Source organism: Lepus europaeus, chromosome 8 (assembly GCF_033115175.1).
Source record: "Lepus europaeus isolate LE1 chromosome 8, mLepTim1.pri, whole genome shotgun sequence".
Lineage (NCBI taxonomy): Eukaryota > Metazoa > Chordata > Mammalia > Lagomorpha > Leporidae > Lepus > Lepus europaeus.
This window is the reverse complement of record NC_084834.1, coordinates 17026361-17040478: the sequence shown is the minus strand read 5'-3', so window position 1 is coordinate 17040478 and position 14118 is coordinate 17026361. Positions and strand designations below refer to the sequence as shown.

Sequence of the window (14118 nt, the reverse complement as noted above, 5' to 3'; positions counted from 1 at the left end):
TTTCTCCCGCTGAGACAGTGAGACAGCGCTGGTTTGGTTCCCTGCCCTGAAAAACAGGACAAATCCTGCGTCTGGGCGAAGGGCAGCGTGCAGCCACGCTCCTGCCAGCCCAGCCCGGGGTCCCGGGCGCACCGGGCCCCGCCGGCCCCGCACCTCGCAGGGCGCAGCGCGTGAGCGAGCCGCGCATGCTCCGGCTCGGCCCGGCCGCCGGCACCGAAATCCAGCTCTCCACATCTTGGCGGCGCCCTGAGAAAGAGACCGCGGGGTCTCTCGGCCGCGGGCAGCACCGGACGCCGACCCCGCCGACGGCCGGGCGCTGCCCGCAGACCCGGCGAGCGGCCGGAGCGCACTCCGCGTGCGCGCGCCCGCGGACATGCGCAGTGGCCCTCGCGCCGGCGCCGGCGGCGGCCCCAGAGCCGGAAGCGGCGCGTTGGGTCATGTCGGCCCAGGGCGACTGCGAGTTTCTGGTGCAGCGAGCCCGGGAGCTGGTGCCCCACGACCTGTGGGCAGCCAAGGCGTGGCTGATCACGGCCCGCAGCCTCTACCCGGCCGACTTTAACATCCAGGTGAGGCGCGGCGGCGGCGGCCCCCGCGGCTCAGCCCCGCACCCCGGCGGCCCCGGGGAAGGGGCGGTGGGCGCGGCCGGGTCTGCCGGCGGGGCCCCGCCACCTGGGAGGGGAGAGGCGGTCGGGGCGGCGCCCTCGGGCCTGGGGGCCTGGGGCCGGGGTCACGCGTGCCCGCGGGGCGGCGCGGTGACCCGAGTCCGCCTCGTTGCAGTATGAGATGTACACGATCGAGCGGAACGCGGAGCGCACGGCCACCGCGGGGAGGCTGCTCTACGACATGTGAGTGGCGGGAGAGACAGGGCCGGTGGCCTGGGGGGCGAGGGTCCGGGGAGGCTGCTCTACGACATGTGAGTGGCGGGAGAGACAGGGCCGGTGGCCTGGGGGGCGAGGGTCCGGGGGAGGCTGCTCTACGACATGTGAGTGGCGGGAGAGACGGGGCCGGTGACCTGGGGGGCGAGGGTCCGGGGAGGCTGCTCTACACACGTGAGTGGTGGGAGAGACGGGGCCGGTGGCCTGGGGGGCGAGGGTCGGGGTGGGGGGGTGGGTGCGGGGGCACGGCCTCGGGTGCACCTGCCCCTGAGGGGCGCGTCTGGTTTACCTGCGGCACAGAGCTCATCGGTCCCCCCACCCCCACCCCGTGCTCCTGCTGGGACCTTGTGTCCCTCAGTTTGCTCATCAGGAGGGTTCGGATTCTAGTAAGTTACAGGTCTGCAAGGCCCTCCTGAACGAGTTCTGGGCTTCCGTGTCTCTATATTAGTCTCCATAAAGTACTGTCACCGTTGATATTTCCACGAATGGTGTGTAAAAAGAGGGGCGGTTTTCCCACACCGTTGCCAACATTGGAGATTTTCAGTCTCTTTTTAATTTTTGCCCGAATGGTAAGAGACGTGGGGTCTTGCTATTTTTCTAAGGTGCCACTCTAATGAGACTGAATATCATTTCAGCTCTGCTCTATTTGTATGATTTTCCTTTGCTCCATTTTCCTTTCACGCAGTTTATTATTGGTTTTTAGGACTTCTTTATTATATATATATATTTTAAAGATTTTTATTTGTTTTACTTGAAAGAGTTACAGAGAGGCAGAGAGAGAGAGGTCTTCCATCTGATGGTTCACTCCCCAGATGGCTGCAGTGGCTGGAGCTGTGCTGACCTGAAGCCAGGAGCCTCTTCCTGGTCTTCCACACAGGTGCAGGGGCCCAAGGACTTGGGCCATCTTATACTGCTTTCCCTGGCCATAGCAGAGAGCTGGATGGCAAGTGGAGCAGCTGGGACTCGAACCAGTGTCCATATGGGATGCCAGCACTGCAGGCAGCGGCTTTACCCACTACGCCACAGTGCCCACTCCACTTCTTCATATATTAATAGTTGTGTTTTCACTTGTAGAAACCTCTAAAGACTGGTGAGTGTAGCAGGCACCCCCATCCTTGGTTCTTTCTGCATTTTCACTTAGTTGTGGTCAGCCGTGGTCCAAAAATACTGAATGGAAAATCCAGGCCTACACACTTCACACATGTTAGATTATATGCTCTTCTAAGGGTTGCGTGCGCACAAGAACTGCAGCACTGCCAAGCTGAGCCGATAGCCAGCATGGCCACTGAGGGAGTCACAGGCAGGTAGTGTACACAGAGCGGAAACACTGCCCAGACGGATGGCTCCTTGCCCCTGCAGGAGACAGGAACTGCCTACCATTTCCTCCGAGTAGCTTCCTGGGGAGAAGGTGAGTAGCAGCTTTTAACGTCGCAGTGCCCGAGAGGGTCCCCTCATGTCATCTGATGCTGTGTGCATGGTGTCTTCTCACAGCGTCACAAGAAGGGTGCGTACAGGAGAAGGCACTCTGAGAGAGAGACCACGTCGTCAGCTTTTATTGTAGCACATTGTTAGGGTTTATTATGAGTTTTTGGTGATCTCTTGCAATGCCTGATTCCTCAGGTAAACTATCATAGCTGTATGTTTACAGAAAGAGGCCTGGTATATATCAGGTTGGACTCTATCCGTCCCAACAAGGTATCCATGGGGTTGTTAGGATGTGCACCTGTGCTAAGGAGGGGACTATTGTACTTATTTTTCTAAACTAATCAGCCTTGTATCTTTATTTTAGAATATCCAAGCACTCACTTGGAATACAGAAAGCTGTTTTTCCTAAATGCTAGCGTTCTTGTTTTGGATTCTGAACAGAAGCTGACATTTTCTTTCAACGCATTCATTTTAAAAACAGGTTTGTGAATTTCCCAGACCAGCCGGTGGTGTGGCGAGAAATCAGCATTATTACGTCAGCGCTAAGGAATGACTCACAGGATAAACAGACCCAATTTTTAAGAAGTAAGAATGGATTAGTAACTTGACGATGTATAATAACTTACCGTTTCTAGGATATCCAACCATATATGGTGAATTCCCAAGCAGAGTCTCACCTGTGCTGTTGGTACCCATATGTGCATTTTATTCTTGGCCACTGAAGTCTGTACTAATGTCCCCTGAGCCCGCTGAGCTTCCTTTAAGGATGTGGATTTGTCAGTGAGAACAAGGAATGGAATGTATTTTTTACAGGGTTTACGGTAACCAGTAAGCTTCTGTAGATCCGCTAAGTCTAAATCTCTGTAAACGGGAGAGAAACTTAGTAATTTGTGATGCTTTTCCTTTACATTGCCCCTGTGTTGGTTGCTGTGAGTGGTCCGAGATTTCAGACTTAAATAAAAGAGCAAGTAGATGCTGTAGGTCATTCTAGCGTAACCAAGCACGTGCTGTGTATCTCACGTACGTCATTGTTTGGATGCAGCCGGGCATCCGCATGCTGTACGCGGTCAGACCTGGGGCCTGCCGGGCGCAGGTGAAACCTCACCACTGGGGGATTCATGTATCTGAAAATGCCTTGCTTGGCACTTACGCTGCAGCGTTTTCTGTCGGAAAGAAGTTTCAAGGTGAAATGTGTTCTGCGCAGGTTTATTTGAAACTCTTCCCGGTCGAGTCCAGTGTGAAATGTTACTGAAGGTCACGGAGCAATGCTTCAACACATTGGAGCGATCAGAGATGCTGCTGCTGCTCCTGAGGCGCTTCCCTGAAACCGTGGTGCAACACGGGGTAAGGTTTATTTATCTGAAAGGCAGAGTTACGCAGAGAGAGGAGAGGCAGAGAGAGAGAGAGAGAGAGAGAGAGAGAGAGAGAGAGGTCTTCCATCCGCTGGTTCACTCCCCAATTGGCCACAATGGCTGGAGCTGCACCGATCCGAAGCTAGGAGCCAGGAGCTTCTTTCAGGTCTCCCACACAGGTGCAGGGGCCCAAGCACTTGGGCCATCTACTGCTTTCTCAGGTCACAGCAGAGAGCTGTATTGGAAGAGGAGCAGCTGGGACTCGAACCAGCATCCATATGGGATGCCAGCACTGCAGGGGGTGGTTTTACCTGGTACACCACAGCACTGGCCCCGATTCTTTGGATTTTAAGAGAAGGTGAATTCCATCTTGAGGTTGGTCAGTGCTCTCAGGAGTGGCGGTGTGTGAGGCACTGAAGCAGGGATGCCAGGGATCCCTGGTTATGGTGGAGCCTCTGAAGCTGCAGGGACGTGGCTGTTAGCAACCGTGCATTCTAGAAGTCTCCTCAGTGAGGAAGCAGTCCCCCAGCTCTGACAGTGCAGCACACAACCACCCTTTCCCACTGTGTTCAACAGCATGTCTGGATTTCAATGAGAGCTGTTTTATATTCCTCTTAGGAATTTCAAAATGTAGTGTTAACATACATGAAAATAAAATGTTCCCTTCACTTCAAAGTACTAATTTCAATAATAGACTTACATTTCAGTAATGCCAGCTGCCTAACAGTAAAGCATTTATGTTGGGGCATTTTCAGACAACTTGTAATAGTATGAAAAACCAAAAAATTAGAATCAGTAAAAAGATAAAAATTGCATTTCCATGTTGTGTGGCCTCTGGATTCTCCCTCAGCAGAGGACAGAAGGGCCGATGGTCAAACACAGATTCCTGGATTGTCCCAGGAGTGGGTCCCTAGGCCTCTCTCATGGGTGTTGTGTCTGAGCGATCTTTCCTTCTGGGCTCATCTATTAGGTTAACATCATCGGGCTGGTGCCACGGTTCACTAGGCTAAATCCTCTACCTGCAGTACAGGCACACTGAGTTCTAGTCCCGGTCAGGGCACCAGCTCTGTCCTGGTTGCTCCTCTTCCAGTCCAGCTCTCTGCTGTGGCCTGGGAGTGCAGTGGAGGATGGCCCAGGTGTTTGGGCGCCTGCACCCCATGGGAGACCAGGAGAAGCACCTGGCTCCTGGCTTTGGATCGGCACAGCGTGACAGCCGTAGCAGCCATTTGGGGGTGAACCAACAGAAGGAAGGCCTTTCACTCTGTCTCTCTAACTCTGCCTGTCAAAAAAAAAAAAAAAAAAAAAGGAGTTACCATCATCATCAGGCCTAAGTGAAGCCAGTATTGGAATCTGAGAACCAGAATTCTTGGTGTGTTCTTGGGCCTAGGCAGGCAACCCTATCCCTGTTGAGCTCTCACTAGTGTGAGACGGGATAAGAGGGAACCTCCCCGCCAACTCCTTCCCCGCCACCAGGTCACTGAGGCGGTCCCAGCACTGAGGGCTGACGGGGTGCCCGCGTGTTCTCCGTTGGGAACTCAGAGTGTGGCCGCTGCACCAGGACAGCACTTGCACACTTGTAGACTCATCACGGTATTGAGCGTCGCATGGTGCACGTGCAGTAGACACTTGTACTTCAGAGAGGCTTCTTGTTGCCGTGGCGATGGCGCGCGTGCGTGGTACTGCAGGCTCTGTAGAAGGCGAGTAGAGCTGGCAGGCGTAGACCACATCAGCGGGTCCCCGAGGGGTCGCACCACACCAGGATCAAACGGGCTTTGATGCAATGCTAAGTCGGTGTCGGGGCTCTGGCGGCAGCTCCCTCGTCAGAAGGCTGACTTACGTGTGAAGTGTTAAGGTCCAGCCTCCCCTCTGGAGAGGCATTTGTTTAGCCTTTGCAGGTGTTCTGTGGCTAGCTGGCTCTGATGGTGAACTGAGTATCCGTGTCACAACTGTTTTGCCCTCAGCTGTTCTCTGTCTGCCTTGGAGCCAAGCACTTATCCGAAAAAGCCTGTCTTGCTGCTTCCTGGCTCGCCATACAATCAGTCTATCTGTGTCTGTCAGTGGAAAGCAGTTGTCGGTCTTTTCCTAGGCGTTTGCGCAACACCTTTCCTTCCTGCTGCAGTGCAGGATGGGTGAGTGCGTGTGCGTCCCCGCCACCGGCGTTCCTGAGCGCCGTGAAGAAGGTCTTCGTTTGTTTTAGCTGATGATCTGGAACCTTCCGGTGTCATTCTTCCTTAGTCCCTCCTGTGTTTCCCACTCCCACCTCTGCTTTTCCTAGCTTCTTCCGTTCTCTGCCAAGCTTTGGACGTGCTGCCGCCTGGAGTGTGCGTGTCTCACCGTCCCCGCCTTCACGCTGTGAGTGCGGTGTTCTGCTGAACCATGTCCTGCTGTCCTGTTTAGTAGTCGTAGCTGATCTGTCCTCTGTTTTCATGGTGGGTTTCTAGTTTGTTGCAACTTTTTTTCTCTGTGAAGCCAGCTGTGGATCCCTACAAAGTACAGGGCAGACTTGGCTCCAGCTTTGTGCTCTGCCACTCGTGGGTCTTTGCGTCTGAATCCACCAAGCAGTGGATTAGTGCCTGCTGCTGCCGATCGCTGCCTATGCGTCTTACCTGCAGCACGGGAGGTGGGCACCTGCTGAGCGTGCTCAGAGCCTTGAGGTGTTGCGAATGGTGTCAGCTTTGATAGGTGTTAGGATTTTCCTGCCCCCAGGGAGGAGCGCAGCTTCCCGTGTTGACTGAAGAATCCAGGGGCGGTGGTGGCAGAGACCTTCCTAGCCCTTCCTTTCCCTGAGAATGCCAGAGTGGCATCATTTGGATTCCCGTTGGCTGCCTGCCTCGCCTCTTGCTTCTTACTATGTCTTGGGGCTTGTCTGGTGGGCCACACAGCCTCCTCGTCTTGTCCTGGGCTTGTGGGCGGGGTCACCTGGCCCTCACCGAGTAGTTCTGGTTCAGGTGCACGCCGTTCGGTGTGATCTGACTCGTGAAGCTCTTCTAAAGGAACTGGGATTTTGGCAGCGGCAGAAGCACCCTTGCTTTCTTCCATTGAGTCCACTTGAGTTTGAGCAGCCAGACTGTCCTTTCCTGATTAGACTTTCCGGTTGTGGTGGTTCAAGGGCATGGTTCCGGCATCCGCTCTGTTCCGGTGAGGGCCCTCGGCCGTGGCACATCTGTGGCGGATGGTAGTGACGGAAGCAGGTGTAGCCAGGCCACCCTTGTGTATATTCCTCACAGCTGTGTTCATCATGTGCTTCTGTCCAGTGAAACTGAAACGGTTCTGTCCCCGCCACTTCCCTGGGCCTATAATGCCTGCCGGGTGTCTGCTCTGTCTCCCCAGGTCCCCTAGACTGAGCAGCGTCTTCGTCTGCAGATGAGGGGCCCGAGTCTTAAGCGTTTCTGTAACTTGCCCTAGCCAGGAAGCAGGCAGGGCCAGACCATGGATTCTGACCACGTACCCTCTAACACCGCCGCTTTCCCGGGCTGTTCTGGCTTCTGGCCCTGGTTACCTTTCCCACACCTCACCGTGTTCCTCTGCTAGGGCTGCTGCCACACTAGGTAGCTCAAAGCAACAGAAGCTGTCCCTGCTATGGGCAGCTGGAAGTCCGAAGGCAAGAGTGGGCGTGTGCTCTTTCCAGACTTTAGGGGAGAGTCCCCCACTAACTGGTGCCTGGCGGTTGTCAGTCCAAGGCTGGCAGTGTCCTCACCCCAGTTTATGTGTTTATGCTTCTGTCGTCATGTGGCCTTGTAAGGCCCCCCCGTCTCTAGGTGCAGGGCCCACCCCCTCTAGTGTGACGTCATCGTAACTAAGGCCACGTGAGGTCGTATTCTGAGGTTCTGAGTGGAGGTGGGGGGGGGGGGGCAGGGTGTTCCCAGGTCGTGACTCTGACTTATAACCTATCGCATGGTTCCGCCTGGACCATGGAGGGTCCCTGTATGGTTGCTTCAAGGAAGGTAGCACAGGCGCCTTGGTGGGCTGTGATAAGGCCTTTGCGCTGTGCAGGGACAGCCGTGTTGGAGAGGGGGCTTCACGCGCAGACGCTCCTGTGTGGCCTAACCCAGACAGGGTGTCCAGCTCTTGAGAACTGACGAGAGACAAGTGTGTCTGCTTAATCCATCCTGAAGTAGATATCATTAGTGTCTGCATTTCTTAGAAAAAAATCTCCATGGTGTCATTCCATCTCTAGTTCTGATACTGTGCTTAAGTTTCTGGAGACCATTTTAGTTTTGTTCAGCAAATCACTGAAGCAGAGAGGTCAGGTGAATTTAGCTTTCTGGGCTGCCTGGTCCTGGTGTGTTCTCTTGTGTTCTGGTCATTGAAGTATGATGCTTTGTCTCTCGGGGAAGTTTGAATGTACATGTAACAGGAGACAAATGTAAACACCGTGTTTCTTCAAGTAACTCTGATGTCTTCATTTTTTTTTTTTTTTAGATTACTTATTTTATTTGAAAGAGTAATAGAGAGAGAGAGAGAGAGCACTTCCATTCACTGGTTCACTCCCCAAGTGGCTGCAGTGGCCATAGCTGGGCCAGACCTAAGCCAGGATCCAGGAGCTTCTTTTGGGTCTCCCATGTGGGTAGCAGGGGCCCAAGCACTTGGGCTATCCTCCACTGCTTTCCCAGGAGCATGAGCAGAAGTTAAATGGGAAGTGGAGCAGCCGGCACTCAGACCTGTGCCCATATGTGTTGCTGGCACTACAGGCTGCAGTTTAACCCACTGTGCCCCGTGCTGGCCCCTGATGTCTTCGTTTAAATGGTTCTTTTCTGAATAGGTCGGCCTAGGGGAGGCACTCCTGGAGGCGGAAACCATTGAAGAGCAAGAATCTCCGGTTAATTGCTTTAGAAAGTTGTTTGGTAAGGACTTTGTATCTCACGCCACCTTCTTAGTGAAAGCAGCATGTGCTGGGGTGCTGGGTCCCTGTGCTGTCAGGAATGAGGTCGTCGTGGAAAGCACTGGAGCGCCTCCTGTTATGGAACGTCATTTATTTTGCCATCAGTCCGGACGGCGTTTTAAACGACCTCTACATGTTTATTATGGAATATTTGTTATCTCCGAAAGAATGTATGTAGCCACCTGTGTCTGTAGGAAGCATAATAAATAGTAGGTGGCTGAGTCGGCTGCCAGTGTGAGAACCACACCCTTCCCTGACAGAGGGCTGGCCTCTGGGTCTCCTTGCTGACCCCATCCACTGGTGTTCCCTCGCACTTGTAAAATAAAATGTTCCCTAAAGGATGTTTTTCGCCCATATAGTTAATTTTTTTTTTTTTTAAATTTTAATCAGAGAGAGAGAAGGTGTGTGCACACAAGTGACCCCTCCTGCTGGTTCACTCCCCAAAGGCCTGCAACAGTGGAGACTGGGTCTGGGTGAAACCAGGGCCCAGGACCTCAACCCAGGTTTCCTCCTTGGGTGGTGGGGCCCACCAACCATCACCTGCTGTCCCCCAGGGTCTGCGTTAGTTGGAAGCCAGGATGTGGAGTAGAGCTGGGAGCTGAACTCAGGCGTTCTGATTTGGGATGTAGGTATCTTAGTCACTGGGTTGAAAGCCTGCCCCGTCCCCGCTATGTATTTTAGGTGCTACCTGAAATGAACTCAGAAATCAATGTGGTCTTTGCCAGACCCCTAGGGTGGACAACCTCACCGGCTTTTTCTTATTTTTCCCCTTGAGCAGTTTGTGATGTCCTTCCTCTCATAATCAACAACCACGATGTTCGATTGCCCGCCAATTTGTTATATAAGTACTTGAACAAGGCAGCTGAGTTTTACATCAATTACGTCACTCGGTCGACTCAGGTAGAAAGTCAGCATCAAGGTAAGTGGGTGTCTCCTGCAGCTTCACTCAGAAAGGCTTTAAAGTGAAACTGCAGATTCTCCTCCCTGGGTGCAGCCAACTCGACAGTGCTCCCGAAGGGTGGTGTTTAGACGACACTGTTCTGGGAACCGCTCCGCCCCTCAGTCCGCGCCGTCTGCTCCCTGAGCTTGGGCTGCTCATGTGCCACAGTTCACAGCTCGCTTCCTGCCGAGGCCTGTGGCCATGGGTGGGTCCTTGAGTGAAGTACACACATCCCTTAGTGACAGTGCCACTTTGGAGACGTGCGTTGTTAGGGGATTTTGTCGTATGGACATCAAAGTGTGTACTTCCACAAACCTGGGTGGTGTAGGCCAAAGGGCGTAGCCTGTGGCTCCTGGGCCACGAGCCTGTACAGCGTGTTGGTTGTACTGCACCCTGCAAGCAGCTGTAACACCATCCTCTGTATCTGTACGTATCTAAACGTAGGAAAATGCATAAGATGGAAAATGGGACCTCTCAGGGGGCGTTCCCATCATGAAGGGTGCAGGACTGGAAGTGGTGTGTGACTGAGGGCCCACCACTGTGTCCTGTACACACACTGGACTCTTAAGCTGCGTGACACAGAGACATTGCTTTTTCTTTCTTCCATAATAAATTAGCCTTCACTTACTGTAACATTTTTACTTTGTAAACTTGAAATTTTTAAAAATACTTCTAAAATACAAACACATAGCTGGACAGAAATGTTTCGCTTCTTTATATCCTTATTCTGTAAACTTTCTTCTATTAAATTTGTGGGTTTTTCTTTTTTTAAAAACACTGAGACACAGAGACACGAGCCTAGAGCCGCACAGGGTCAGGGTCACCATCACAGTCTCCCATCTCCATGTCCTGTGCACTGTGAGGTCTTCAGGGACGGGCGTCTCCTTTGACATGTGTTCATACGTACATCCATAGTGCTGTGCGTGCTGTGTGTCCTTCTTTCCACCACGGATTTTCTTGGAGGCAGATAGTGCACCGTGAACCTTCTTTATTAAGGAAAACCTCTTGGCGCTGGGCTCCAGGGTCTTCAGACTTTTTAAGGAGCTGGTTGAGGTCTGCCGAAGCTTCTGCTAAACCCTTTGCTGGGAACTTTTCTTAGATTTTATTTTCCTTTTTCTCCTTCTGCAGTTCCCTTTTCTCTTGCTGCTTCTTCAGCTTTGTGTCCACAGGGTTGCGGGGGCCTTCCAGATATTACAGCGTTAGGGGACCCCCGTGGTATGTGCAGTCCGTCACTGACCAGGCACGTGATGGTCATGTGCTGGGATTCCGGGCCCTTGTGTGTCTTTCAGGCACCGCGCTGTGTGGTAAGTACTCACGCGATTGTCCTGCTGTCATTTTCTCACACCCCAGGTGCCCAAGATGCATCTGACTTGGTGTCGCCCAGCAAACGCAACTCTCAGAAGTACGTCATAGAAGGGCTGACCGAAAAGTCATCCCAGATCGTGGACCCCTGGGAGAAGTTGTTTAAGATTCTGAATGTCGTCGGAGTGAGATGCGAGTGGCAGATGGACAAAGGAAGACGGTAATAAATGATTGACTTTGAAATTGCCCATCAAATCATTTATTCGCATAATCTCAGGATCCTTGTGAACAACAAAGAACACTTTTTAAAAACTGTGTAATTAATGCATAGGCACACTTCTCTTAGGGCAAATTTCATTTCATTTATTTATTTAAGAGGTAGAGTTACAGAAAGAGAGAGAGAGATACTCCATCCGCTGGTTCACTCTCCGGATGGCCACAATGGCTGGATCTTCGTGGGTCCAAAGCCAGGAGCCAGGAGCTTCTTCCGGATCTCCCACGTGGGTGCAGGGGCCCAAGGACTTGGGTCATCTCCCACTGCTTTCCCAGGCCACAGCAGAGAGCTGGATCAGAGGAGGAGCAGCCGGGACGTGACCCGATGCCCATGTGGGATGCTGGTGCCGCAGGCAACAGGCTTGCAAATATTCTAACACTCTAAATAAGTGAAAGAGAGCAGGTTTTTCTCTTGGTCAAGAGATTCCTGGTGAAGTATGAACTCTCCAGGTGACTTGAAGGTGAAGCACTGCTTGGTGGTTCAGGGCAGAGATGCTTCTCGGCACATCAGTGTCCTGAGAGCTTGGTGCGCTCTGACTCAGAAGGGGAGATGTGTCACCAGCATGGGGACAGTGAAGAGTCCCTGTGCTTGCGCAGAGCTGCATGTGGTGATAGTTCTGCGAGAGCTGTCCTTGACCCTTGCCCTGACACGACCAGGGTACGTGACTTTGCCATCCTTTGTCTTTCAGAAGCTATAGTGATATCCTGCATAGGATGAAGGATCTCTGCAGATACATGAACAACTTTGATAACGAAGCGCACGCAAAATACAAAAACCAAGTGGTCTATTCCACCATGCTGGTCTTCTTCAGGAACGCATTCCAGTATGTCAACAGCATCCAGCCGTCTCTCTTCCAAGGTTGGTGCGTGCTGCAGAGGCTGAACTGCTGGTTCAGTAGGGGTGGTGAGAGGGACAGAAACATTTCCTTTTTTCTTTTAAGATTTATCTATTCATTTGAAAGGCAGAGTTAGAAAGACACAGATCTTCCTCTGCCTGTTCACTCCGTAAATGACCACAATGGCCAGGGCTGGACCAGGACAAAGGCAGGAGCCAGGAGCTTCATCCAGGGCTCCTAGGTGGGTGCAGGGACCCGAGTACTTGGGCCATCTTCCACTGCTTTCCCAGGCACATTAGCAGGGAGCTGGATCAGAAAGGGAGCAGCTGGGTCTTGAACTGGCGCCCGTAGGGGATACTGGTGCTGCAGGCTGCGGTTTAACCTGCTATGCCACAGCAGTGGTCCCTAGACATGTTTTCTTTGACCTTGGCTGTTGTGCCCAGATAACTGCAGGGTGGTAGTTATGGTTGGTTTAGTTTGGCTTAGTTGGTAGTTTCTAATGTAAGCACGTTTTCTCTAAAAGTTTCTGTGCAAAAGGATGTAGTGGTACTATGCAATGAGATGAAAACATTGCATGCCTTTATTTTGAGAAAACAGCAGGTAAAGCAAAGCGCTGAGGTAGATTTCACCAAGATATCACAATGGGCAAAGATTTTCCAAGCATGATGAGTCATATATATGTATGTACATTTATATGTACATTTGTGTACAGTGTGCACATATGTTCTGGAAAGTTTGAGAAATAGAAATAAGAGGTTGAGACCACCCACAATCCTCCAACTATAACACGGCTCTCATTTTTGTGTCTTGCCTTACAGTTTTCTGTGGACTCGGATTTTGTTTGGAATTTGTAATTATGATGCAGGTGTAGTTTTGTAGTGATTTTCTGATGGGTTTACAATTCCTGGTCATTGTAAAAAATTTGCAGATACATCAGAGCAAACGTGAAGAAGGAACTGTCACTTGGTCCCCTCCCCCCCCCCCCCCCCAGGGGGGAGCCATTTGGTGTGTCTGTTCAGTGCTTTTTTGTAAACCTGTGAATTTGTTCATTTCCCTGTACTCACATGGGACGTATTTTAAATGACCTTTGTTTTTACACGGCAGTTGGAGTCAGCTTCCTTCTGGAGTTAAGTATTCTTTCCCTTACCACATTTGTCTATTTTTTTTTCCTTTTGGTTCCCAAGTTTTATTCAAACACTCATACAAAGTGTTCCAGATAAATGAGTCTTGATCGTTGTCTTCATCCTCTTCTTGGTCCCGATTCATCTGGAAGTATCGCAGTTCATCACTCTCTTTGCTGTCAGCAACGACGCACAACCAGTCGCCTAGGTGGTTCTTCGTCAGATACTGTCTGGTGCCGAGTTTCAAATACCTTTTGGAACAAGGCATCCCAGAAGTCACGGTGCTCTGCTGCCTCTGGCGGGTACAGCCCTGCACCGCGACGCCCAGCTTTTCCCCTCAGAGTGCTTCTCTGTGCTCACATGGGCAACACCGCCGTTCCTCCTGCAGGGTGGGTGCAGCCAAGCGTGACCTCCGGAAGTTGGTTTTTTGTTTTTCCGGGGGCCTGGCGGCAGCAGAGACAGAAACCTCGCTGCTGCAATTCTGAGCGTTGCTGTTTTCGGCCATCTGTAGGTCCTAACGCCCCAAGCCAGGTCCCGCTGGTTCTTCTGGAAGATGTCTCGAATGTCTACGGCGACGTGGAGGTTGACCGCAGTAAACACATACACAAGAAGAGGAAGCTAGCCGAGGGCCGAGAGAAGACCATGGTAAGCCTTCCGCATGGGATTGGTAGCAGGTAGATGTTCGTGGTTCGCTAGACGTGAATCTTTGCAAAGTGCAGCTTTCTGTAAAGCTTAGGCTTTTAAATTGCAGAATGCAACTGCTGTGTACATTCGTGGTTCTCATCTCAATAAGAGGTGACCCCCCCACCCCAAGGAGACATTTGGCCATTTCTGATGGCGTCTAATTGTCAAGGCTTCGTAGGGTGGGGTGGGTATTGTCAGCCTCAAGTGGGTGCTGGTCACCATCCCACAGGGCACAGGACAGCCCACAAGGTCGGCAGTGATGGGGCTGGGGCTGGGAGACACCCCCCCCCCCCCATAACTGTTTTCTGCATCTTTGAACTGACGACACTGGTTAGGTAAACGTAAGCCAGAACGAGAACCGCGCTGCTGTCTGCCTGGAGCTGGGGACTGTGGTGGTTCTGGGCTCAGGACGCAGAGCCGCGGGTATT

General features: G+C 52.3%; 1 protein-coding gene across 4 annotated transcripts in view; it reads left to right on the top strand.

Annotated features, from left to right (window-relative positions):
* Positions 1-416: 416 nt before the first annotated feature.
* Positions 417-14118, top strand: part of INTS10 (integrator complex subunit 10) — a 34226-nt gene continuing 20524 nt past the window's right edge. For 2 of the 4 annotated variants that reach the window (XM_062199426.1, XM_062199425.1), the window contains exons 1-9: positions 417-566; positions 778-845; positions 2782-2885; positions 3505-3644; positions 8415-8496; positions 9313-9453; positions 10825-10996; positions 11739-11908; positions 13518-13651. In XM_062199426.1, coding sequence (XP_062055410.1) covers positions 438-566; positions 778-845; positions 2782-2885; positions 3505-3644; positions 8415-8496; positions 9313-9453; positions 10825-10996; positions 11739-11908; positions 13518-13651 — 1140 coding nt within the window. In that variant the 5' untranslated portion in view covers positions 417-437. Of the gene's footprint in view, positions 567-777; positions 846-897; positions 914-966; positions 983-2781; positions 2886-3504; positions 3645-8414; positions 8497-9312; positions 9454-10824; positions 10997-11738; positions 11909-13517; positions 13652-14118 lie in introns of those variants that run through there. The other 2 variants (XM_062199428.1, XM_062199427.1) reach the window with 2 other exon arrangements.